This window comes from Mesoplodon densirostris, chromosome 2, assembly GCF_025265405.1.
Source record: "Mesoplodon densirostris isolate mMesDen1 chromosome 2, mMesDen1 primary haplotype, whole genome shotgun sequence".
In the NCBI taxonomy this organism is placed as follows: Eukaryota; Metazoa; Chordata; class Mammalia; order Artiodactyla; family Ziphiidae; genus Mesoplodon; species Mesoplodon densirostris.
Genome location: NC_082662.1, coordinates 12,967,249 through 12,994,477, shown reverse-complemented (window position 1 = coordinate 12,994,477; position 27,229 = coordinate 12,967,249). Strand labels below are relative to the sequence as shown.

Sequence of the window (27,229 nt, the reverse complement as noted above, 5' to 3'; positions counted from 1 at the left end):
AGGTCATGGGTAGGGCACAGTCCAAGGTCTCTATGCTGATGATCATTCACGAGATTAGTATGATTCATACACTATAAATGCAAGATCCTTTCTGAATGCATCCGGGAAAGTACATCTCACTTGCAAGAGGCCTGCAGCCTAAAATCAGCAGCTCTTAAGATGAAGGGCTCAAAACATTTAAGAATTTTTTCAGATGGATTTTGGCATCTGGGTTACACGATGGGTTCTGGAACATTCTAGAATGTGGGTGTTTTTGATCTGCGTCTGTAGCACTGGCCTGTAGTTTTTACTGGACCTGGTTTGATCCTGACTCTGATGTGCAGCCCTAGGCAGTTACACCATCTCTCTGATTCTCTGATGTGCAGCTTGTCTTTGAAACGGGATATTAACAGTAGCTACTTTGTAGACTACTATTTTTTAGGAGGAGCTATTCACCTTATGAGAACTGTATTGTAAACTGATAAAACCATTTCTTTGCAAATGTCCTGTGGCCACTAGGATTCTTCCTTATCAGCCCAGTCTTCTCTCCTCTCCCCAAACTTGATCCCCTTCAGCTCTCCTTTAATCCCTCATTTCCACCATTTGTGTCCCTAGCAGAGTAGCGAGCAGCATTTGGTTGCCCTGGAGGGGTTGGCACATGCTGGGTGTGGCCTTGGGTTAAGGGGGACTCTGGGGACAGGGTGACAAACTGGAAGGCTCAGGGTTCCCTAGCAACCTCACGGTGTCCCTTGTCCCAATTCTATGCTTACCGAGCCCAGGTTCCCAGATATAGACTTGCAGGGGTGGCAGCATGGGAACTCCCAGGGGACCCTCTTAACAGGTAGGGGTTTGGGCAGATGAGAAATTCAGTCTCTTGACATGGGTCTCCCTCCAAGACCCATGTTCCACTTGCAGCAATTCCACAGCCACATCGCTCACTTTCTAGTTTTCCAAGTCGTTTTCTTCTCTCAGCCTCACTGCAACCATGTGCAGTGGGCAGGCAGGAATTATTCCCATTTTGCATCTGGAGAAGCTGAGGACCCCGTGAGGGGCATGAGAACGTTGGCTCCCCAGGGCTCAATGTCCGGTTCGCTAGCCCATGCTGCCCTCTAGTGGCCGTGAACAGCACCTGCCTTCAGGAAGCCCAGGTCAGCCTGCAGCATCTCACTCGCTGGGTTCGCACACAGTAATGGACAGCCTTCCTAGGACCCCAGTGTGGGGCATGGCACGTCCCCGCCTCGGACTCTTACGTCACTTTATCAGCTCCTCACCCTGTCTCCAAGCATTCAATTATGTATACTATTTAACTGTGGTAAAATGTACATAATATATAATTACCACCATAACCATTTTTTAAAAAAATTATTAACCTATTTATTTGGTTGCCTGGGTCTTAGTCGTGGCAGGCGGGCTCCTTAGTTGCGGCACGTGGGCTTCCTTAGTCGCGGCAGGCGGGCTCCTTAGTTGTGGCACGTGGGCTTCCTTAGTCGCGGCACGTGGGCTTCCTTAGTCGTGGGAGGCGGGCTCCTTAGATAACCACTCTTAAGTCTTCAGCGGCTACATTCACACTGTTGTGCAACCACCTCCCCCATTCATCTCCAGACCACTTTTCATTGTGCAAATTCACATTTTGTACTCGCTAAACAACTCCCTAACCCCCCTTCCTGTAGCCCCTAACCCACCACCCTTCTATGAATTTAACTACTCTAAGACCTCACATATGTGGAATCATACAGCGCCTTGTCTTTTCCTGACTGGCTTATTTTACGTTGCATAAATCTCCCTACAAGTGCCCCCTTCCGGAGTGATTTATGAATGTGCGGCCCAGAAGACAAAGGCACCCCCCAGAATTTCATCCAGACACCACCCTTCCAAACACAACCAACCAGAAAGAGGCTGGGACACGAGGAACCACAGCACAAGATGACGATTTAATGACAAGAAAAACCACACCAAACCAAACTTGGCGACTAAGAGAGAAAAGTGGCCCGACAGCTGGGAGCTGCTAGCCCGGCCCTCACCTCTGGGCCTTGGTGAGCTCCAGCCTCACAGAGCACTGTAGGCGTGTCCTGGAGCCCAGCCGCTCTGGGCTAGATACAAAAATGGCCAATACCCCTCATCCTGTGAGCCGCTGCTTCTCCCCTACCAAGCACAGCTACAGTGCCACATCCTAGATAGACAAGAATCGAGCTTCTCAACCACAGAACGCCCCTGCTTCCTGACAGCTCACATCCGGAGTAAACCCCTGCTTCCTTAAATCCTCCCCAAACCCCTCAATACCTTCCCAAGTTCTAGGAGCCCCCCAACTCTCGCTTACTGAGATGCCCTGCTGTTCCCCATGCAGTGCACCCCGCCCCCTCCAGCCAGCACGATAAACCCAACTTTGCGAACTGTGGGCATGTCCCCAGTGGTCTCTGGTTGATGGGCTTCAAAAGGACCGTGGAGGAACGCCGACAGGATGGCTAAGAACTGCCAGCCAGCACCAGACGGTACAAGGAACTCAAGAGCTTCTCAGAAACCTCACCGGCCCAACACTTCTATCCCAGAATCTTCTATGATAGATACTAGTGTTGCTTCCATTTTAGAGATGAGAAAAGCAAGGCTCAGATGACTAATAACTTGTCCACACTGTAGAGCAGCAGAGCCAGGTCTGAGACCGGGGTCATCTGCCTCCAGGTCCAGCGCCCTTTCTGGCCCCGTATCCTTCTCTCTGGAGCTGCGCTCACCAGGCCCAGCTGGTGGTGTCCGGGCTGCAGCGGGCGAGCAAGCTCACGGGCAGCGTGGCTCACGTGCAGAGAGCACATCCTGAGGGTGGTGTTGACTCTGCTAAAGGATTTGGTGGCCTTAGAGGGCCTCCTGCAGGACCACCCTGGTCACCCAGCAGCCACGTCATTGCTGGTGGGTGTGTCCAGGAACTGCACCTGCGAGCTGGCCAGTGTAAGTCTTCATTGCTGGGGATGAGGAGGGACAGGAGCTTCTTGACCTGCTGAGAAGAGCCCCAGTTTGGGGGCAGGGGATACAGGCACTTGCTGGACATTCATGCCACACTGAGCAGATATGTTCAGACATTTTTTCTGGTGCTACTATCAAAGGCCAGCATTTACCTAGGTGAGGTCTTAGTTGGAACACAGACAAACTTCGAATAGTTATGCATTTATTTTCATGTATAACTAGCACATCATGTGACTGCACGGATATATTGCTTAGTTAACCTAAGACTAAATCGGTGAGTTAAAAAAAAAAAAAAAAAAAGGATGCTGAGTTAAAGAAAATATTAAGGAGATAATAGAATAGGAGGTCCTTGTATGATAGAAATTGTGGAGGTATGGGAAGGCCTGGAGTTTGCGACTTGCTGCTCTAAGCTTCGGGCAAGAAGCTGTGCTCTGGTTTGAAGCCCTTAAGGGGCCCTACAGAGAAACTCTCCTGGTACTTGGAGCCCAGGGCATCCTCCTAGGAGCACATGGTACATCGAGACAACCCCAGGGAGGAAAGCGCATCTTGTTTAATGTGTTCATGTTCTACAAGATGTCTTAGAAGTTACAAAGCAACAAAAACGATTTTCCTTAAAAGAGAAAAAGAATCTTCTAGGTGTGGACTTGAGAAGGCAGTGGTCACAGGGCAGCCTGGGCTGGAGGGCCCGAGTAGGGGTTGGGGGACACCCGTTACTGTCCTGGAGGAGTGTGTGTGTGTGTGAGTGCGTGCGTGTGTGCACGGCCGTAGTCGAGGCTGCTGCAGGAGGAACACTCAGAGCTCCTGTACTCTACTACCCAGCATACAACAGGCACTCAATCCACGTGTGTTGAATCACTGTTGCACACAGGAGGCGCTGGAAGCCAGGGTGCAGGGGTTGCTGACTTCCTTGGGTGTCAGCGTGTCATCCTTTGCTCCTGCCTCTGCTGTTCAGGTTCATGCCTGGGTCCCATGTCAGCATGACATCTCCCCAGTGTGGGAAGTCCATGGCCATGCCACCAGCAGGTCACAATCTTGTACATTTATGAACAATGGAAGGCATTTTCTTTTAAGATTCCCACCTCCCCTCCAAAAAAATCCGAAGAATGTTTCTCATCACTTAAACTTCAAATTTTAAAAATAGTGCTTTTTAAGGGACTTGGCAGTTTTCCTGAAATAGTTCAGTCCTGCAAGGCAGAGCTGGTCTCAGCCACCCCCAGAGCTAATGTGTCACTGCTAGGGACACAGGGTGCCATCTAGAGACTCACCCCAACTCACCCCTGGAAACGGAGGTCAAGGCCAGTGCTCAAGGGGGGCCAGAGTCGTAGAGATGGGACCCCCAGGCATGACACTCATGGTAAGGAAGCCTCCCGGTGCCCAGAGGAGAGAAGGAACAGCTGAGAGTCTAAAGGGCGCTCTGAGCTGGGAGGAGGCCTGGGTCCCGGACACGAGGGGCAGGCCTGCAGGCTGGTCCCTGTGTGGCTCGGAAGGAAAGTGTGCAAGACCAGGTCAGGAAGGGAAACAAGTTGGGGAGGGACCCCAAGTGGGGCTAGTGTGCGACCACGGCCCTCAGCCCACGGGTGCCCTCAGCAGCACCCCGCAGCACTCCGCTTCACGTGGCACGGCTTGCAGAAGAGACGGTTGTTCAGAGGGTAGCAGCCTTGGTCCGTGGGCTCCACAGACAGGAGGATCCTGCAGTCCTGCGGGAACAAGGCACACGTGGATGGACCCCAGGCCTGAGCACTGCAGCGTGGAGTCTGTGCAGGTCAGACTCGCCAGCATCCACTGAGGAAATTAACTCAATCTGCTGAGGGGAGAACCGAGGACACTGGGAGAAGAGGGGGCCCTTTGGTGGAGAAGCCCCCTGAGGGATCGTGGAAAGGGCTAGAAAGGCCTTAACACCCTCCCCCTGAGGTCCGGGGAGGGGTGCGGCCTGCCTCAGGTCACACAGCTGGTTCCAGAGCTGGAAGAGGATGGCGTCTCCAGGCTCGGAATTCAGGGTTCTTTTTGTTGTTCCACTGCCTGAACAGCTTCAACACTAGCACAAACATTAATATCTCCAATTTTCGAAATCACCAAAAGATTTTAGAACGAGGAGGATGGGGACTTGGGGCCCAAACTTTGCCAAATTCACCGTTCTGCCACAAGCCCGCACCTCATCTGGGCCTCACTCGGGCACACACAGGAAATAACAGGAACAATTAATGTCCAGAGACCCAGCTCAGGGCATGGCTGGTGTCCCCTGGAAGCTTCACTGATCAGAACAGAGGGGTTGGTCTCCATAGAGACAACTTTGGGGTCACGGGTGCCATCCTGACCCAGCTGGGCCAGCTGGGGAGGACACCCTTGTGTGTCTCTTCCCTGGAACTGCACCTCGAGTGTCTCAAGAGGACTCTGGGCTATTTAATGCCAGGACCTGTGCTATTCCTAACAGCCACTTGTTCAGCATTCTGAGAACACCAAGTGCCAAACCTAAAGTCCCACAGGGGCACATGTGACCTCTTCTAAATGAGAATCAACCACGGCCGAGTCGCACAGTTTGCGAAGGAGCTGTCGGGTGGCAGAAAGCTGGCCAAACCCAGCCCAGAAGAACACAGGGCAGAACCACTTTTCTCACCCTCAGTTTCCTCATCTTAAATGGAAACGGGAACTCCCATATCGAGAGATCATCATTAGGATTAAATAAGGTGATGTGCATGAAAGCATTTTATATATTAAAAAATACTAGCCGAGGGCTTCCCTGGTGGCGCAGTGGTTAAGAATCTGCCTGCCAATGCAGCAGACACGGGTTCGAGCCCTGGTCCGGGAAGATCCCACATGCTGCGGAGCAATTAAGTCCATGTGCCTCAACTACTGAAGCCCGCGTGCCACAACTACTGAAGCCTGCGTGCCACAACTACTGAAGCCCGCACATCTAGAGCCTGTGCTCCACAACAAGAGAAGCCACCGCAATGAGAAGCCCGCACACTGCAACGAAGAGTAGACCCCGGGGCTTCCCTGGTGGCATAGTGGTTGAGAGTCCGCCTGCCGATGCAGGGGACACGGGTTTGTGGCCCGGTCCGGGAAGATCCCACATGCCGCAGAGCGGCTGGGCCCGTGAGCCATGGCCGCTGAGTCTGCGCGTCTGGAGCCTGTGCTCCGCAATGGGAGAGGCCACAACAGTGAGAGGCCCGTGTACCTCAAAAAAAAAAAGAGTAGACCCCGCTCGCCACAACTAGAGAAAGCCCGTGTGCAGCAACGAAGACTCAACACAGCCATAAATAAATAAATAAATTAAAAAGATACTAGCCAAGTATGAAGGTATTGTTCCCCTTCCAGCAATAGTAAGAAATAACATGGACCACAAAGTAGGCAGGAATGGGGAATTCCCTGGCGGTCCAGTGATTAAGCCTCCGAGCTTCCACTGCAGAGAACACGGGTTCGATCCCTGGTCAGGGAACTAAGATCCCATATGCAGGGCAGTGTAGCCAAAAAAAAAAAAAAAAGTAGGCAGGAATGGTGAAAGGAGCGTGGATGGTGTCTTGAAACCCATTTCCCTTCCTAGAGAAACAGCACCCACATCTGCTTAGGCTGCTGTGGTTGGAGCCTTACAGCCTGAAATGCAGGTGGTGGAATCCAAACTCTGACTCATGGCAGAGCCTGGGTAATGTTCCCGGTAGCCTCAGCCAAGCTGACCAAGGAGGAGCAGGGAGGGCTTATTTGCTCACCAGCCAGGCCCGGGGAAATGCCAATCACCACTGGATCGAACGTGGGCTATGGCGATAACAGCACTTGAATTTCACCATTGTTCTTTCAAGATGCATTATCAGCCGGACTTTGAACCAGAACAAATCAACATAATCATGAAGCAATGTGTCAACTTCTCAACTAAACTCCCTGGTCACCCTCAGCGAAAATGCTTCTTAGTTCTATATATCTGTTATTATTATTATTATTATTATTATTTTAATTTTGGCTGCATAACGAGGCTTGTGGGATCTCAGTTCCCTGACCAGGGATTGAACCCAGGCCATGGCAGTGAAAGTGTCAAATCCTAACTACTAGACTACGAGAACTCCCTACATATCTGTTTAAATGTGAGTAAATAAATGTTTGGAATCACTCACTGGCTAAGAGATTTACTCTGTTACAAACTATTACAGATAGGATAGATAAACAACAAGGTCCTACTGTATAGCACAGGGAACTATATTCAGTATCCTATAATAAACCATAATGGAAAAGAATATGAAAAAGAATATATATATGTATAACTGAATCACTTTGCTGTACACCAAAAACTAACACAGCATTGTAAATCAACTATATTTCAATTAGGAAAAAGGAAGAAAGAAAGAAAAAAAGAGAGACTTGCTCTGGAGTCCCCACTTAGGTGACACCTTTGTCACCATCACCAGAGAAGACAGAAACATCGGTGACATGGAGGTGACAGGAAGAGGTAGGGGAGGGCTCTTACAGCCTCCCCAGCAGGACTGACTATATAATTTGCAGGGTTCAGGGAAAAATGAAAATGCAGAATCCCTTATTCAGAAATGAAGAAGTAGGGCTTCCCTGGTGGCGCAGTGGTTGGGAGTCCGCCTGCCGATGCAGGGGACGCGGGTTTGTGCCCCAGTCCGGGAGGATCCCACATGCCGCGGAGCGGCTAGGCCCATGAGCCAGGCCACTAAGCCTGCACGTCTGGAGCCTGCGCTCCGCAAAGGGAGAGGCCACAACAGTGAGAGGCCCGCGTACTGCGCAAAAAAAAAAAAAAAAAAAAAAAAAAAAAGAAGAATTAAAAGAAAATGACAGCAGAGCTTCAAAGCAAGCACGGGACCCTTCTGAGTGTGGGGCCTGTGCGACTCCCCAGGCATTTCTTGCTGCACCGGCTTCTAACCAGCCTTCCCACCTCACCCTCCCCACTCCCTGCAGCCTGAAGTCCAGACTCCTTCGTTTGGCACAGGGGGCCCTTTCCTTCTCTCTGGCCTCACTGTTACCACACCATCCAGCACTCTACACTCCAGACACACCTCGAAACTTCTACTTCCTCCAGTTCTTCAGGCTGTTTGTGCCACAGTAGGATTTCACAGGCCCATGCCTCCTTTTGGACTTCATTTCCCCTCTCTGAATACATGGCAAACTCCTACTCAACCTGCAAAACCCAGGTTAAGCACTGCCTCCTCTAAAAGAGTGCCTTTGATTGCACCAGCCTTGATCACTTGATCACTGCCTTCTTTGTCCCAAAGCTGATTTATACATGCTCTTTCTTAGCACCTGAAAAGGACATCTGTGGTGTGGGTCTGCCCAGCATCCCTTTCTTCTTTCCAGTGGTTGTATCAATCCCAATCTGTTTCATACAGTCCTGCCTGCCTGGCCCCAGAGGTTATCAGTCATAGCCCCTGGTCACTGATTGGTCAAGAATGGGCATGTGACCCATGTTGGGTGAATCAGAGGCCTTCTTGAGACTGTACGGGATCCCTAGATGGGGTTTCTAAGTTGGAAGGATATAAACCTGAGCCAACCATGGCCACGCGCTGTACCCCCTGCCCCACAGAGGATGCCAGCCCACAGGAAGGGAAAATGAAGCAAACACACAAGAAAGGCAGAACCGAGAGATGGAGAGAGAGCCTTATGATATCATATGATGTCATCAGTGATATCACCATCAAGAGCCTCCCCGTTAAGATGCCCTTTCTTGCGGAAAGCAGGTTGAGTTTGGTTTCTGTCATTAACTCAAAGAGTTCTGATTAATAGAGCATATTTGTAATTATTTTCATTTTCATTTGTCTCTGCTATTGGATGGTGGGCAATCTGAGAGCAGAGCCCCAACCTGGACTTGTCTCGGCCCAGGGCCTGGCACACAGCAGGCTTTCAACAGAGCTTGTCTGGTGATTGCACAGGATCAACTGCATCTTATTAAATAAGCACTGCTCCACTCACCTCACACCTGTAGCAATTCTCATGGAAGTTTCTTCCCATGCACTCGATTTTGAAGGCATCCTTCCCGTCTCGGGGGATGATGGGATTCTCACAGATGCTGCACACAGGGGCGAATTTCCTAGAAGGAAAGAAACTTATGCTCAGGAGGCGTTCACGCCGACAACCACAGAAATTAGCTGTCAGCACGCAGGCCAGCTCTGGTTCACCTCCCAGACCTATTTCAGACCCGTTGCTATCTAACTACACCTGGAGCTACAACCACAAATGCCTATTTCTTCCTGGCAGGAGAGAATGGAGAGACCTGTGTAATTAGACCCTGCTTCCCAGGGTATCATTAGCTCAAGGCAAGTAAGTGATGGGAACATTAGAATTTAAGAAAGCAGAGGGGCACCCATTTCATTTGTCTTGTATTATAGGTCACTGCTTTTTCTTCTTCTTTCCTTTTTTACTAGGCACACCTGTCTCTCCCCTTGGGCAGTGAGCAACCCGAGGGCAGGGATGGGGCCCTGCAGATGTGTGTTGCTACCACTCCATACGGCTCCAGCTCTGAGGGGAGGCACTGCGGTCTGGGGTTTGAGAGCAAGGCCTGGACATCAGGTCAGTGGGGCTTTGAATCACAGCTTCCATACTTACAATCGGGGAGACTTTAGGTACTTATGTACTGCATGCCTCAGTTTCCACATTTGCTAAAACAGAACCTTTAATAGTGCCTGCCTGTAAGACAGTTTTGAGATTAAATGGCCTAAACCCAAGAGGAATTGCTCAAAAAGTGTCAGCTGCAAGCAGGTGCTAAGTCAAACACAGGGTATGTGGAACAGGCAGTCCTGGATTCTGCAGGCCAGCTCTGACCCAGCCCCCAGCACTCAGGCTCGACTCCTCCATCCCACCTAAGCCCCACCCTGTCCTCCGTGCCCCATGCAGTGCATGGACCCCTCTTGTACCTGTAGAAATCGTCCAGGCAGTACACCTCATTCTGACTGTCCAGGGCAAAGCTCTCATCCCCGATGCACCGGGCGCAGGTCACACACGTGAAGCAGGTGGGGTGGAAGGCCTGGCCCAAGGCCCTGATGATGTGCTCCCGGACCACCTCGCCACACCTGCCACACTTCTCCAGGGTGTCCTGGGACAGAGGGCCACTGCCTCAGAGCCATCCCATGGGTGTGCCCACTCCAAGCCACAAGGGGCATCAGACTGGCTACCCACAGGGGCCCAGAAGGCAGAGTTATGGGAGAGGTGCTCACATTCATGCAATTGGCCTGGAACTACTACCCCCAAACCTCCACATTGCTTAGAGGGGATCGAGTTTGGCACATATGCCTGGTGTACAGTCAGGAATCCTGCCACGAAGCTATGACTGCATTCTTTTTGTTACTAGGAAATGCTTGAGGCCAGGGTCCATGAGGGCCCATAGGAGAAATTTCTCTAAAACTTCAGAGTCAGTAAAAGGCATTCCCAGAGGAATTGCTGTGCTTTTTTATTTTATGGACGATAAACCTTGAAACTTATTACCCTTTTCCATTTGGCCACTTGGAAGCTCATAGTCCAATTCCATGCTCCACTTTTAGGATGAGTACAGGGGTCTTTCATTCACATATTTTTGGGGTACTAACTGTCTACCTTGATTTTCCTCTGTTTTATCTATTTATTTTACATCTCATGGTATTATATGTATCCTCTAAAATTTTTTTTTATGTTACTGCGGTAAGAATACCTAATATGAGATCTATCCTCTTAACAACGAAGTTTTAAGTGTACAACATTATTATTATTTTTTGGCCACACCATGCAGCATGCAGAACTTCCCCGACTAGGGACTGAACCCATGCCCCCTGCAGTGGAAGCACGGAGGTTTAACCAGTGGACTATCAGGGAAGTCCTACAACATTATTATTGACTACAGGTATATGTGCATTCTTATAAGCTGCCTCAAATCCTTTCTGGAATGAGGAGGGATGAGAGAGAGACAGAGAGAGAGAGGGAGAGAAGGAGAAAGAAAGGGGTAGGTATCACTGAGGCAGAACAGAGGGCCTCTTGCTAACCCATCCACCTTTTCCCCTACATGTCTCTTTCCCTTCCTGTTCATCTTAACCTGATTTCCTCTGGACAGATACGTTTGGTGGGGGCAGCATTTCCCCCTGCTTCCTGCCCCCCACCACCCTGGGGGAAGCCCTTGTCTCACCAGCACACTGCTGAAGCCCCTCCTGGCTGCTCCCAGCTGTAAGCCCACCCTCACCCCTTCTCCGCCTCAGTGTCTCGCCCCTGCCTGGCTCCAAGCTGGGGAAGAGTGTAAGGACATCCCCCACTGTCATGTTGATGGGGTCAGAGCGTCAGGGTAGGACGGCCTGGCTCCTTTCTCCTTCCACAGCACCTTACTGCCTGGGATCAGATCATTTTGAGTTTTCTAAATAGTCCCGACTCCAAATATATTCCAAATATTCTAACACCTCAAATCAGTAGTTTTCAGACTTCAGTGTGTATCAGAATCACCTGATAGACTTGTTAAAAATGCAGATTGTCAGGTGCTACCAATCTATAAGGACAAGGTGAGATCCACTGTACCCCCAGGTGATGCATACGTGGGAGTTCTGTACACTACCTGGAAAAACGCCACCACATGCCACTGGAGAGTTAGCAATTCCAACACCGTGGCATCCAAACTAGCTCTCTCAGACTGTCTGTGGTACCCAGAGATGCCCCGTCACACCGTGCACTGGAACTTTGTGGCTCTAGGTGAGGGAGCTGCAAGACCACAGGCAGGATGGGACTTCCCTGGTTGTCCAGTGGTTTGGACACAGTGCTTTCACTGCCGAGGGCCCAGGTTCATTCCCTGGTTGGGGAACTAAGATACCGCAAGCCGCGTGGCATGGACAAAAAAAAAACCATGGTCAGGGTTCAGAACCAGACAGCCCTGGGGTGACAGTGTAAAAGGCTGAATGATGCCTTTGGATCTGATATCCAGATCCAAAGATATCTGGATCCTAAGCCCTGGAGTCTGCAATCAACCATCTTGCATGGCAAAATAGACTCTGCAGGTGTGATTGAGTTAAGGATCCTGGGATGGGGAGATTGTCCTGGGTTATCCAGGTGGGCTGCAAATGTCATCGCAAGTATCTTTACAAGAGGGAGGCGGAGGGAGATTTGACACAGAAGGAAAAGAGATACTGATGCAAGATGCCACACTGCTGAGTTGGAAGATGGACAAAGGAACCAAGAAATATGGCTTTAGAAGCTGGAAAAGGCAAGGAAATTGATTCTCCCCTAGAGCCTCTGGAGGGAGCAAAACACTTTGATTTTGACTCAGTGAAACTGATTTTGGACTTCAGACCTCCAGAACCATAAGAGGATAAATGTGTACTGTTTGAAGGCACCGAGTTTGTGGTCATTCGTTACGGCAGCCACAGGGAACGAACACATCTTGGCTGAGTTCCTTCCCCTCCCTGAGCCTCAATTTCCTTATCTGTAAAATGGGTCACTAGTGCCTATCTCCCCAGATTGTTGTGGAGAAAGAGATGATACCACATCTTCCAGGTGCCCAGCTCAGTGCCAGGCACTTGGGGAACTGCCCTGGGGCTTACCTGGTAGCAGGGTTCACAGAGGGGCCGCCCATCCTTCTGGTAGAAGCTCTGTCCGGCCAGCTGGCGGCGGCAGATACGGCACGTGAAGCACTGGGCATGGTACTGCCTCTTCATGGCCTCCACAGCCAGCTCTCGAGGGGACACGGTCTTGTGGCAGAAGGCACAGACGTCTGGGGTAGAGGAGATACAGGCCATGACCCGCCCAGCCTGGGAGAACTGTACCCAGTCGCTACCCAGAACCGGCCCAGAGTGCCAGGTCTCTGTCTGAAACCCCTGGGCGTTGTAAATGCAGCCTCAGCTCATGGGCAGGGTCATGAGGGGCATTAAGAAGGAAGGTGGGGGGACTTCCGTGGCGGTGTAGTGGTTAAGAATCTGCCTGCCAGTGCAGGGGACATGGGTTCAAGCCCTGGTCCAGGAAGATCCCACATGCCATGGAGCAACTAAGCCCGTGAGCCACAACTACTGAGCCTGCGCTCTAGAGCCCGCGAGCCACAACTACTGAAGCCCGTACGCCTAGAGCCTGTGCTCCACAAGAGAAGCCACCGCAATGAGAAGCCCGCGCACCGCAACGAAGAGTAGCCCCCGCTTGTCACAACTGGAGAAAGCCCACAAGCAGCAACAAAGACCCAACGCAGCCAAAAATAAATGAATGAATGAATGAATGAATAAATAAATAAATAAAAGAAGAAGGAAGGTGGGGGACCTTCCCTGGTGGCACAGTGGTTAAGACTCCACCTGCCAATGCAGGGGACACAGGTTCGAGCCCTGGTCCGGGAAGATCCCACATGCCGCGGAGCAACTAAGCCCATGTGCCACAACTACTGAGCCTGCGTGCCACAACTACTGAAGCCCATGCACCTAGAGCCCGAGCTCCGCAACAAGAGAAGCCACCGCAATGAGAAGCCCACTCACAGCAACGAGCTGTGAGCTCGTTAATAATAATTAATAAGTAAATAAAACCTTACTTAAAAAAAAAAAAGAAAAAGAAGGAAGGTGGGGAATTCCCTTGCAGGCCAGTGGTTAGGACTCCATGCTTTCACTGCCAAGGGCCCGAGTTCAATCTCTGGTTCCCTGGTTGGGGAACTAGGATCCCACAAGCAGCGTGGCCGAGAAAAAAAAAAAAAAAGGCAAAGGGTCTTTAAAAAGCTAAAATCAAGACACATAGTGTGGGACGTCCCTGGTGGTCAGTGGTAAAGAATCCGCCTTCCAATGCAGGGGACGCGGTGAGTTCAACCCCTGGTCAGGGAACTAAGATCCCACATGCCACGGGGGAGCTAAGCCCACGGCCACAACTACTGAGCTCACACGCCTCAAGAGAGCCCGCGTGCCGCAAACTACAGAGCCCACGCACTCTGGAACCCGCGTGCCCTGGAGCCTGCGCGCCACAACTAGAAAGAAGAAAAAAAAAGACACATAGCATTAGGACAACTGGGTTGCCATCTGCAAAAAAGTCAAAAGAGGGAACTCTGTTGTGACACCTTACACCCAGATAATTCCAAACATATCAAAGACCTAAATATGAAAAGGGAAACCATAAGAACACTGGAAGAAACCAGAGGAGAATTATTTTACAACCCTGGACTAGAGAAGGCCTTGGTACATGGTAGGCACTTAATAGCCATTTATTAAATAAGTAACACACGGTGCTGGAGAGTCTGTGGGCAGACGGGCACTCCAACACTGTTGGTGGGAATGTAGATCTGGATGACCAAGAAAGACAACTTGGCAAAAATATCACAGTGCTTCCTCTTCTAGGAATTTATCTCACAAACTTGCACACAAGCAAAATGATCAGGTACAAGGCGATTCACTCAGCATTACCACCTGAGCACCTGTCCACAGGCAACTAGTTAAATGCATGTGGTCAGGCCCTGCTAAGGAATACTACACAGCTGTGGAAAAGAACAAGGAGCCTCTTTATGTTCTGATGTGGAGTGAGCTCTAAGACTACAAAGGAATGAAAGCAAAGTGCAAAACAGCACAGAGCTTGCTACTATTTGTGGGGAAATGGGGGAAGGATATATTTGTATCTGCTTGCATACGCATAAGATATCTCTGAAAGGATATGCACAAGGTATTAACAGGTTGTCTATCTGGAAGGAAACTAGATGATACAGGGATGGGGAAGGGGAAAGACTTCGCAGTGTGCCCTTTTGTGCTTTTTATTTTGTACTATGTAAGGGTGTTATGTATTCAAAAAATTACATAGTGAAAAAATTTAGGGCATTTTTGCTATCATGGCAAATTTTGCCGATCAATATTTAAATGGACTTTAGTTATAAAGGAAAAAAGCTTCATGCAATAAAAATAAAATTGATGCACAACTGTAAGGCCCATCACCATACTGTGAGCTGGGACAGACACGGTGGTCCCTGCTCTCCTGGTTCCCCCTGGAAGCTCATGCTGGCCACACAAGGGCCCCTGGGGGTCACACACAGTCCTTCCGTCCCTGTGCCCATACCTGTGGAGGCCTCTCTCTCGGGGAAGCCGACAGGCTCCTCTGGGGGAGGCGGCAGCTCCTCTTCTGTGGGTCTGAGATGACTGGGCCGAGGCTGCAGTGGAGGCCCCTCCACGAGGGGCTGCGGGGACAGAAGGGCAGAAGAGTCACCCAGTGGGGACCGCACACAGCCCTCTAGGCTCTGCTCCGCATCTGGTGGCACCAGGCGCAATTAGCCCCTTTGTACAGAGGCAGAAACTGAGGCCAGATCTCCCAGCTCCTTGCCCTGGGTTCCTTCACCCAGGGAAGGAGCTTCCTTCAAAGCTACTTCCCTCTGCTTCTAAAGAATCTCCTGGAATCAGGGTTTTCCTTGGCCTGGAACCTCTCCCATTTCTACAACGCCTCTGTTAAGGGCAGAGGAGTAAATATGGGTTTTCTATGCAGCATAAGGGATTTAGGTTAGACACAGGGGAATGCTGCCCTCAGAGATGAAGGAGGCACTTAGCGGGGGGGAGGGTGTGGCACCCCTTCTCCAGGGACCTTGAAAACCACGTCTAATTTTTACCAGCCTGAAAGAGTTTTGAAGAGGGACTGCCCTCAAGTAGGAGAAGGGAACAAACAACCTCCAGGCCTAGAACCCCGAAGGGCCCCGACCTTCTCTCCCCAACCCACGGGGCTCCGTCAGGGACCAAGGGTTGGCGGTACCTGCGGCGGGGGTGGGGGCAGCTGCTCTAAGTCTGAAATGAGTGACGCCCCCATCGGGGCAGGGGGCTCCTCGTCAGGAGGCAGGTACACTGGAGGGGGCGGCGGCGGAGGTGGGAGGAGGTCCAGGTCGGGGAGTGCGTCCTCGCCATCCAGGGGAGGAGGAGGAAGCGAACATCCTGCAACCAGAAGGGGAGGGTGGGTTGGCCAGAGTCTCTGCAGGTGCACAGAGGAGGTGACACTTGCCCAGAAGGCCGTGCAGCATGGTGGCTAAAGGCTCAGGTCCAGGGTCACCCGGACCTGGGTTCCATCTCTGACTCTGCCACTGACTTGCTGTGTGTCCTTCGGCAAGAAACAATCTCTCTGAGCCTCAGTTTGCTCAGCTGGAACATGGGTCTCAATCGCTTAGGGTTGTTAATGAGGATTAAATGAAATGATGCAGGTGAGGGCTTGGCACAGTGGCTGGCATGTGGCACAGGCTCAGAAAACAGTAGCCGCCAAAGCCCTTCCTAGCAAGCCTCCCCTACCTGGGTGTTAGAGCACCTAAAATCCCCGCTGGATTGGCCTTGTGCAGATGTAAGCAAAACTAACCCCCAAGACTGTGGTTCCCAAGGTGTGGCTCCTGGACCAGCAGCATGGCACCACCTGGGACTTTGTTAGAAACACAACTTCTCAGCCTACCATGCAGCTGCACAGTCAGAAACTTTGGGCTGGCTCCCAGTCACGGGGTGTTTAAAAAGCCCTCCAGGTGATGCTGATGCCACTCAAGGGTGGGAACCACCACCTAGTTAAATAATAGAGTCAGGTAATGACTATTAGGTGTTGAAAGTATCAAGCAGACAGTTGGTGCCAAACTTTCCAAAGGAAAGGTCCAGCTATCATCACCTGAAGCCACTGATTAACCTCAGCAGACATCAGGAGTCTTCTGACTCGTGTTATGTATAGGAAGGGATGGGCACCATTGATGAAATGTCCTTATTAAAAAAAATAACCCAAGGCTTCCCTGGTGGCGCAGTGGAGAGTCCGCCTGCCGATGCAGGGGAGGGACACGGGTTTGTGCCCCGGTCCGTGAAGATCCCACATGCCACGGAGCGGCTGGGCCCGTGAGCCATGGCCGCTGAGCCTGCCCGTCCGGAGCCTGTGCTCCGCAACGGGTGAGGCCACAGCAGTGAGAGGCCTGCGTACGGCAAAAAAAGAAACAAAAAACAAACAAACAAAAAAACCCAAAACATAAAAAAAAAACCACTCAAACTAATCAGGTTTCTAGAGTTAACTCCATTTATAATAAATTTGGAAAACAGGGGCAAGTTGGATGAGACCACAGGGAGGCAAAGGGACAAATCAGGGTGTGGGACATTCTACAAAAATGGACTCTGTTTCTTCAAGAAGTTAATGGCATGGGAGAGACCAAGAGAGGAGATGTCCCTAGAATTAAGAGATGGAAAAATGACCATATATAATGTATATATCTGTGCTGTCCAGTACAGAAGCCACCAGCCACACGTGGCTATTGAGATGTGCTGGAAAACTTAGTACTAAAAAACAATGTGAAATAGCTCATTAATAATTTTGATAATGATTACGTGCTGAAATGATAATACATTTTATATATTGGGTTGCATAATATATATCATTAAAAGTAATATATTTCTTTTCATTTTTTTCAGAGTGGATACTAGAAGATTTTTAATTACATAGGAGGCTTACATTTGTGACTTGCATGATGTATTTATTGGCCAGCACTGTTATGGACCTTATTTGGATTCTGATTCAAAGGATTAATCATCTCATTTCATCCTCCTCATTTTGTAGACAAGGAAAAGCTAAATATTCCACTGAATGATACAGCTCAAAAGAAATACCAGAGGGCTTCCCTGGTGGCGCAGTGGTTGAGGGTCCGCCTGCCGATGCAGGGGATGCGGGTTCATGCCCCGGTCCAGGAGGATCCCACGTGCCGCGGAGCAGCTGGGCCCGTGAACAATGGCCGCTGGGCCTGCGCGTCCGGAGCCTGTGCTCCACAACGGGAGAGGCCACAACAGTGAGAGGCCCGTGTACGGCAAAAAAAAAAAAAAAAGAAAGAAATACAAGACACAATCCATTCCTCTACAATCCAACAGTTAAAAGGCATTTTTATGACAATTCAGGGAAAATTAATTATAGATAGACTATTAGATAATCATAAGGCATTCCTGTTGATTTTGTTATGCATTGTTTGGCCTTGGGGTTATGTAAGAGAAAGGCCATATTTAGAGATGCACCCTGAAGGATATGGGGCTGAAGTGACTTGATTACTGGCATTTCCTTTTAAATACTTCCCGAAGGAAAAGAAAAAAAAGGAACAGATGAAACAAAGGTAGCCAAATCTTGGTAACTGTTGAAACTGGATGACGTGGGGTATACAGGGTTCCTTGTACTGTTTCCCCTACTTCTGTGTATATTTAAAAGTTTCATTACACAATAACAACCCAACAGCAAACACACACATACACACAGAGGACAGGAGTGGCATGGCGTGGGGCGATGGCGGGTGGGGAGGTGGCCTCCACCCTAACTGCCAGCCAGCGGGAGCTCCTGGCAGGGAGGGAGGAGGCGGGGTGGAGGATCTCCTCCATCCAGGAGCACTCACTATAGTGTAACCCCACCTCCACAGGCTGCCCTGACAAGGGGCTGTCCAGCTCCCTGGGGAGAGGCAACTGGGCAACTCGGGAGAGAAGCCTCAGCGCAGGGCTGTGCCCACTGCCACACTGAAGGGGAGCGCTATTAATAGCGCCCCAGGATAGAGGGCATGGAGGCACTGTGCCCACCTCCTGTAATGGGGGCACAAGGTAGGCCAGGCTCCAGCGAGGTCAGACTGCCCTAGACACCCTGCAAGAGCACAGAGAGAATGTTCAAGGCCCTGCCGCCTAAAGACCTGGGCTCTGGTCCCATTCCCTGCATGTTCGCTGGGGCACCTCTCTGGGTTCAGGTTTCCCACCCATTTGACAAAGATAAGAAACCCTCTGCCCAAGGGCTATACAGATGCGAAGCTTGTTCTAGACCTGTGAGTCTGCCCCAGAATCGCCTGGGGGCTTGTCCAAACGCAGATGGCTGGGCCCACCCCAGCGCTTCTGCTTCAGCAGGTTTGGGGTAAGCTCTGGGAATTTACCTTTTTGGAATTGCGTTTTGAATTTACACTAGAATTTACATTTCCTGGGTGAGGCTGACACTTCGGGTTCAAAGGCCACACTTTGAGAACTATTCTTCTCTTCCGCAAGTCTCACCTATTAACGCCTTTGGACTGGAACAGTCGTTCTCAAAGTGTGGTCCCCAGACCAGAGCATCAGCATTACCTGGAAACATGTAAGGAATGCAAATTCTCGGGCCCCATGGCAGACTTGCTGAATCAGGAAGGCCCAGGGTAGGGCCCAGCTGGCTGTGTTAGAACAAGCCCGCAGGGGATGCTGATGCTGCTAAAGTGTGAGAATCTGCTCTACGTGAGCTGACTGACTCAGGAACCAGGTCACGAAGAGACAGCAGGAGAGCTGAGGCCTCTCCCAGGACCTGCCTGAGGTTCTAGACATTCAGCTGTGGAGGGCGGGCAGGTCCCAGCTAGGGCAGGAATTCAAGAGAGAGATGGGGGGGATTTCTGCCAGGATGAAAGGGCTCAAGAAATGCTGGTGGATTCCTAAGGGGACAAGCATAGGTGAGGTGTCAGATGACAGCCTGCTGCAGAGCTGGCTTTGAGCAGAAGGCAGACCCCCAGGGCCCACCTCTGTTTTCTGCAGTCAGACCAGACTCATGACCGCAGCTCACCTAGAACTTATCTCACCCCAGCAGGCCTGAACCCCAAGATTCCCCGTGCTCTGTGTTTGCCAAATTGGCCAGCAACATGCCTGACCAGCCACTGTAAGGCCATCCCGCCCGAGGAAGGTCTGGTCTGTTTTGCTACCACACTCCCAGGATCTTCTGCCTGTAATTCCAATATCCCATGAAAATGTCCAGGAAATGGGCTTCCCTGGTGGTGCAGTGGTTGAGAGTCCGCCTGCCAATGCAGGGGACACGGGTTCGTGCCCCGGTCCGGGAAGATCCCACATGCCGCGGAGTGGCTGGGCCAGTGAGCCATGGCCGCTGAGCCTGTGTGTCTGGAGCCTGTGCTCCACAACGGGAGAGGCCACAGCGGTGAGAGGCCCGCGTACAGCAAAAAAAAAAAAAAAAAAAAAAAAAAAAAAAAAAAGTCCAGGAAAGTTTGGCATTTGGGCAACTAAACTATATTTCCTAGGCTCCCTCTCCTACCCAGAAGGGCCATAATTTTTTTTTTTCATTGGATCAATGTCCTGATGTGTGAATTTTGGTCATCATGGTCCTGGTTCTCCTATACAGAGAAGCAGCAGGAGGAGGCTGTTCCTGGCATGTGTGGTTAGGAAGGAAAGATCAGTTTAGGAGGCTGCGTCATAATGAAGAAGCATGTTACACGAATATTCATGTACTCTCACGTGTACCCACGTGTGGTCCCTTCTTCCATCTGTTTTTGGCTTCCCATAATTGGCACTTCCCATTGGCCTCTAGGTGGTTTCCATGGTGATGGATGCACAAGGCTGCCTTAGCCTCGCTCTGGGACAGCAGGACACCTGACTAGGCACCTGAGGACTCCGGGGGGTTCACCTGCCTTCCTGGGCTGGCCTCTCGCACTAAGCGTCTCAGTGCCTCCTTGTTCGAGCTGGTGCCGTATCAGACGAGGAGCCACCTCGGGCCCCTAGGTTGTCATCCTTCCTTGCTTCTACCCAACAGTTGAGATTTCACATCACATACATGACCAAATTTCCACCTTCCAGAGGAAGAAACCGAGGCCCAGAGTGAGGAAACAGCTTGCCTAAGACCACACAGCAAGTGAATGGCAGAGTGCAAGAGAAAACAAAACTATCTTTCAGGTCCTTCAACTTGCCAAATTCATTCCTGCCTCAGGGCCTTTGCACTTACTGTTCCCATTTCCCTTCTAGCTCCACTCTGTCATTTAGGTCTTAACTGAGCTGAGATGTTACCTTCTTTGAGAAGCCATCCTGACCACCCCATAAAAAGCCACACCTCCCCAGCTCTTCACTGTGTTCTATTCTACTAGAGTGTTTGTGTCTTCCTGATGTTATATTTTATGTTTTTATTATCTCTGTTTCCCCCACTAGGAGGTAAGTTTCATGAAGGCTGAAAACCTTCTCTCTTTTCACATTCCCAGTGCCTGGCCCAGAATAATAACAGTGGGTATTTAGCACTTTCTACATGGCAGGCACTGGGCTCAACACTTTACATATGTATTAACTCATCTAATCCTCACAAGGACCCTTTGAGGTGGGTACTATCATTATCTTTACTTTACAGATTAGGAAGCTGAGGAACAGAGAGGTTAAGTGGCCTGCCAATGTCACACAGTCAAGAAGTGGAGGAGCCAGGATTCGAACCCAGGCAGGAGGGTTCCAGAGGCTGCCTGGGACACAGTAGGTGCTCAACGAATGACCTCAGAGCCTGCCATTTCCTCCCCACCTTGGTGATGCCTCTCACCCGGTCTCCCACCCACCGCCCTCACCCTCTTACCTCCACTGGGGAGCTGAGGTGGAACAGCTGGCACCGGGGCTGCAGCCCTGCTGGGGGGTGTCCAGGAGCGGAGCCTCCCCGCAGAGCCAGCCCCGGATGCCTTCGTGGGGACAGGAGATTCCCGGGGGCAGCCAGGCCGGGCCTCACAAGCTGCCCGCCTCACCTCCTCAACCACAGCCTCATCTCGACGTGGAGGTGCCAGGGTGATAAAGACAGACGAGGCGACCCTCTTCTCAGGCTTTGAGGCCATTGCTTCAGCTTCTGGTGGGGCTGGGGACAGAGTGAAGCGCAGGCTTGGGCAGGGTTCAGGGCATGGCAGGGGCGGGGCAGAGGTGCTACACCTGGGCACGCAGACACCCCCAGGGCAGGGAGCCTCTCCCCTCCCAACAAGACAGGAGCAGCTACTCCACATTGCCAGCGCCCCACCCAGCCACGGAAGGGGCTGCAGATGTCCCACAGGGAAAGGCAGGTGCCCACCAGGTGGCTTGGCCACAGGGTGGGACCCAGGAGTCCTGAATGCCCCTCCCCCAGACCTACACACATGGAGAAGCCGAGGGCAGCCCTGCCCTGCTCACCTCACAAACGATTAATTTCCCTCCTCTACGGAGCGTGAGGGAGGGGCCTCTCCTCCAGCTCCCCACTACCAGGGCAGCTGACTGCCCGTCCCAGCCCTGGGCCACACCCCAAGTGAACTCCCTCACCTGGGATCTGGATTTTCCTGGGAAAGCTGACGTCCCCAGTGTTCAGGCCAGCTCCACGGTGGGCGGGAAACAGTGTGACTCTCGTCAGAACATCAGGGCTGGATTCCAGGAGGCAAAGAGGACAGAAGAACAATCAGAGCTACCATGTACCGAGGCCTGTTCTGTGCCAGCAGGGCCCTGAGCACTTTCTGTGCAGTAACTCACAGATCCTCCCACCGCTGCGGCGGAGAGGCACTAGTACCACACAATGACTGTGCCCATCTTGCAGATGTGGAAACCCAGGTGAAGAGGTGGAAGCCATCTGTTCAGGGTCACGCAGCAGCAGACCTGGGATCTGAACACAGAGCCACGCTCTTGGCCACTTGGTTCTTCTGCTCTCTCCTGGCCCAGCTCACAAACCAGCATCCTTTTCTCCGCCATCAGAGTCCACATCCAATCCAGTCTTGATTCGATGGCCAGAATGTCTCACTCAGTCTCTGTGATCTCCAAAATCACAGCCCTGGTTCAGGCACAGGGGTGAGGGTGCCTCAAGGATCTCCAAACCTGCCTCCTACCCTGTCTCTGGAGTGATCTTTCTGGAGCATAAATCTGTTTCTCCTCTAGTCAAAAGCCTCCCATGGCTCCCTACTACCTTCAAGATAAAGTCTAAATTTCCCTGGCCTCAACCTATTTTTGATCACCCTGGACCACACACAGTTCCTGGACCATCTTTCTCCCTTACTTGCCCTGGCATGTTTCCACCACCTGTTTTATTTATTATTATTATTATTTTTGTGGTATGCGGGCCTCTCACTGTTGTGGTCTTTCCCGTTGCAGAGCACAGGCTCCAGACGCACAGGCTCAGTGGCCATGGCTCACGGGCCCAGCCGCTCCGCGGCATGTGGGATCTTCCCGGACCGGGGCACGAACCCGTGTTCCCTGCATCAGCAGGCGGACTCTCAACCACTGTGCCACCAGGGAAGCCCCCACCACCTGTTTCTCCTCTCCTCCCTGCTGCAGGGTGAATTTCAGTTTTTCCTTAGAAGCCTAGCTCAAACATCACCTCCTCCATGAAGCCTTCCCTGATTCCCGACTCCAGGGCGATTGTCTATTCCACAGGGCAATGACAGGCGACTCACCATCACCCTGTCTGCGCCCCCCCCGCAACTGACAAGTGACCTCATCTACCTTCAGTTGTGTCTGTGATAACTGTGTGACCCAAGTCTGGCTCACAGTAGACATCAAAGCATGGATCTGGGAGCGGGGCGGCATCCCCACCAGGGAGAGCCCATTTTCCTTCTCTCAGGTGGTTCCTGCAGAGAGTAGGCTCCGGGGCTAGGGATAAGGTGGGGTCATGGGCTGGGGTGAGTCCACCACACTCAGCTCAGGAATGTGCCCTTTTTCTATCTTACTCTCCATATGGGCCACGCCGACATGGCCCCAGAGCCCGGCCCATAGATTCATGGGGAGGAGAGTAAATAGGGACCCAAAGAGTGAACCTGGAGAGGTGGGGCTGGGTGGGTCGGGGGTGATGCCCCAAGGGACCCTAATGTGGACTTGGAGCCCAAGTGGCCACTCAAAGGCTTCCGTCCACTGGCCACCGTGGGCTCTCTTGGAGACTGACGGAGAATAATAATAACAAAAACAACAACATATGCTCCTAAATTCCTTTTAAATTCGTTTATGTTTGGTTAAAACGTGCAGCTCGTTCTGGTAAGAAACCTGAATAAGAAACCAATATATGAATAAAGCTTTAAAAGTTCTTTTAAAGTATTTCTCTTTTGTTTCTTGTTTTGTAAGTGATGTTTGGAAGTACATCTGCTTCTGTTGGCTGTCCTCGACTTCAATTTCATACTTCGTTACAAGTTTAAGAATCTATTTTTGCAAACAATTTTCAGAGTGCATTTAACCTTTAAATGCAAGAAACAACAAGGGCACTCACTGATAAAGTGCTCGCCCTGTGCCAGGCACTATGGAGAGTGCTTTCCCAGCCTCAAAAGTCACCTAATTCTCTGGGCCTCCCTGGTGGCGCAAGTGGTTGAGAGTCCGCCTGCCGATGCAGGGGATACGGGTTCGTGCCCCGGTCTGGGAGGATCCCATATGCCGCGGAGCGGCTGGGCCCGTGAGCCATGGCCGCTGAGCCTGCGCGTCCGGAGCCTGTGCTCCGCAACGGGGGAGGCCACAACAGTGAGAGGCCCGCATACCGCAAAAAAAAAAAAAAAAAAAAAAAAAAAAAAGTCACCTAATTCTCAATACAGCCTGCGTTATGCCCCCACTTTATAGATGAGGCCAGGTGAGGCCCCAAGCAAGAGGTTGCAGACTTGGAATTCTAACCGAGCACCATCCAACCTGGAAGTCCAGGGGGTATCCTTGAGCCTGAGAGGACACACTTTTTCTTCCCTGGATGGCTAGGGGTGGGGTGGGGGGGGCAAAATTCCCAGGCCTGTTCTTACCCCAGGGTGGCCCAATGCAGACCAGTTATCTGATGGTCAGCATATCCTGGGCTCATCCCCAAAGACAGCTGAGGATGCCTCCTCTGCCTCCCTCCCCTCCCGCCCCGAACCCCACTCCATCCCAGCCCACCCCCGCCGGGAAATCAGATCTGCTGGTTTCTCAGAAAATGTCCAAGGCGAACATCCCAGCACTGAGACCAGATGTTCACAGCTGGGCAGCACTCCCCCACCCCCATCCCTCCCCTGCGGTTCCAGCAGGGACTTCAGGCCCCAGGGGAAGGGGCCGGGCTAGGGATTTTCAAAGCCCCGTCAGTCAGCCCCCGGGAAGGAAAGGGAGCCCCGGCTTCCCCCTGGTCCCACTGCCCCCCAGGTCACCCTAGTGTGGGGTGTGGGTGAGAGAGAGCCCCCTGTGGGGCAGCCTCCCCGCCAGCCCAGCCCAGCCCAAGGGACCCTCGGCAGCCACCCTTCCTCCCCCAGAGGGCAAATTTAAGACCCAGCTGGGTAAGCGGAGAAAGTGGAAACAAAGGGAAGGAAAGTCATTTCCTGTCAAGAGGAAGGAAGGAGGCTGAGATCCAGCCACCCACCCAGCCGGGCTTTCGGCTGCGGCCCAGGGCAGGGCCCGGGCTGGCTGAGCCGGAGGGCCTCCAGGGGTGGGGTAGTCTACCCCACCTCACCCCCGCCGCCACACTGTCGCCTGTCACACTCCTTCTAACCCCCTCCAGAACCCTCCGGAACTACCTTTAAGCTGTAGCCTAGGCTTGACTGGGAGCTAAACTTTGCTGGAGGTGGGAGTGAGACTGAGCCCCACGCCCCCTGCAGGGGACCTTGCAGCCTGGCACAGGAGGTCCCTCTTCCTTTCCCCCACCCCGGGGAAGCAGAGGAGGCACAAAGGACTGAGTTCACCCTGGGCCCCCTCCTTCCTGCTGGGCGACCCCGAGCAGGTCACTGAACCTCTCTGGGCCTCAGTTTTTTTATAAAGTGAGAAGAATGAGGTCTTTCTGGAAGGGTGCCTGAGAGGATAAAAGGAGAGGGGGTACTCAAAATCTTGATACTTGGTAGGTGTCGAGAGAAAGCTAACTGGTTAGTCAGCCCCAGAGGGGGAGGAGGAGCCCCTGGGGGGCCTGCGAGGACCAGGACTTAGCTTCCATCATTATGAAGAGCAGGAATCTGGGCGCTGCCCACCCTCTTCCCGGGGTCCTCAGATCCGGGCTGCAGGAGGACCCAGGCCAGGATGCCCCAGGCACACACCTTGGGGATCGCCCAGTCCCACCCCTTCCCAGCCCCCGAGAAGATCTGAGGCCCAGACAGGGGCAGCCCTGCGGCCTCTCCTTCCCCTCGCCTGACCCTGGCTGGGTAAAGGGGCCCGGAGCACCCCGGAGCTCCGGAAACCCAGCGCCCTCCAGCCAGCAGCCCGGCGGGGCGGCCGGCCGGGTCACTGTGGGGCGCTGCCGGGGACTTTAATTCGATCCATGTGCGGGACGCTGTCCTCTTTGTGCGGGAGCTTCCGCCCTGCCCATCCCTGCTCTCCGCGTGCCGCTCCCGGGCAGGGATCCCAGCCCTCCCCCCAAGAACTGCCCTCCCTCCACTCGGAGGACAGAGACCGAGGGACTGAGACAGAAGGACAGCGCCCGCGGCCCCTCGTCCCGCGGGCCCCCTCCGGGAGCGACGGGGCTGGGGTCCCGGCTGGGGAGCAGGGTGGACGCAGGCCGAGGGCTGCCCGTGCTGTCACCTGTCTGTCGCCGGGGCGGGGACGGAAGGACAGGACCCCCACCCCACCCCCGCCCCGCTTACCTGGGCCGCCCGCGCCCCCGGCGGCTCCGGCCGGTCACCCGATCGAGCAGAACCGGGAGCGGCGCGGCGCCTCCCGCCCCTCCGCCCTCCCCGCCCCCTCGTCTCCCTCCGCCCCGCCGCCCCGGCCGCCTTACCATAAAAGGTGAAGCTTGGGGGAGGGGGCCGGGATTCCCGCCGGGCGGAAGCGGCCCCTACCTGCCCCCCCACCTGCCCGGCAGCGCCCCGCGCCACCCCCTCCCCGCTCCCTTTGTTCCCTCGACCACTCGTCCCTTCCCCTCGACCCAGGCCTGGAGGGTGGGAGGCTTCCTCCTTTGTGAACCCAGAGTGGTCCTCCCCCTCCCCCTCCCCCAGTCACCTGGGTTGGTGGCTCCACCAGTTTGGCCTGGGATCTCCCCAGGTCTTAAGAGTCAGGTGGATCTGGATTGAATCATGTGACCCTAGGCAGTCACTCCACCTTCCTGAGCCTCAGTTTCTTCACCTCTGAAATGGGGGTAATGACCTGTCTGGGCCTTTAAGCCCTCTGCAGGCGGGTCCTTAGAGTCTTGGGGGGACAGGCTCCTCCAGGAGGCCTGGTCGACAGGGCCCAGCTGGCAATCAGGTCACCCGGTTTGCCACCCTGGGCCCTGTATCTGACCGCCTCCCGCCTCCTGCACCCCCATCCCCCAAACGTGGAATGGGGAGGGAGAAGCCGAGGCTGGGCTCTGGGGCAGGAGATGGAGCCTGGATGGGCCGCCTGAGTCCCTGGAGGCCCAGGGAACATTGCTGGGAAAAGGAATCTGGGTCTGATTCAGAGGCAAACAGATTGTTCTTTTGATTAAAGCCACAGTGGCTGAGGCCAGAGGAGCGCGGGACCCGGCGCCATCTGTGGGGCGGCCAGGCAGGGTCCGGCTCCCCTCTGCGGGCCCAAAGCTGCAGTCGTGCTGGCGGGGAGGGCTCCGGGGCTGCTCTTGTGGGGCCCACACTCGTGGGGGTTGGGGGGGGAGCTGGACACCGTGTCCCGCGCTCCTCCTTCTCATCCTGCCTCCTTAAATCCCTCACCTACGTCTTGTCACCGCTCCCGTCCCCCTTGTCATCCCTTTTATCATTCGATCCTCTCAGCCACTCTACAATAACAACAGAAATAACAGTAGCTGCCGTTTATAGGGGCTTTCTATCTGATGCTCGGCCTACACACCTTTCCATTTA

At 52.8% G+C, this 27,229-nt stretch overlaps 1 protein-coding gene across 1 annotated transcript; it reads right to left on the bottom strand.

Annotated features, from left to right (window-relative positions):
• Window positions 1-3,116: 3,116 nt before the first annotated feature.
• FBLIM1 (filamin binding LIM protein 1) lies at window positions 3,117-26,129 on the bottom strand. Its single transcript, XM_060089015.1, has 9 exons — window positions 26,045-26,129; window positions 21,822-21,919; window positions 21,121-21,390; window positions 15,562-15,737; window positions 14,881-14,998; window positions 12,420-12,589; window positions 9,786-9,964; window positions 8,845-8,962; window positions 3,117-4,628 (listed from the first exon to the last, which is right to left on the bottom strand). The coding sequence occupies exons 3-9, from the start codon at window positions 21,368-21,370 to the stop codon at window positions 4,515-4,517; spliced, it is 1,125 nt and encodes a 374-aa protein (XP_059944998.1). The 5' UTR covers window positions 21,371-21,390; window positions 21,822-21,919; window positions 26,045-26,129; the 3' UTR covers window positions 3,117-4,514.
• Window positions 26,130-27,229: the final 1,100 nt, after the last annotated feature.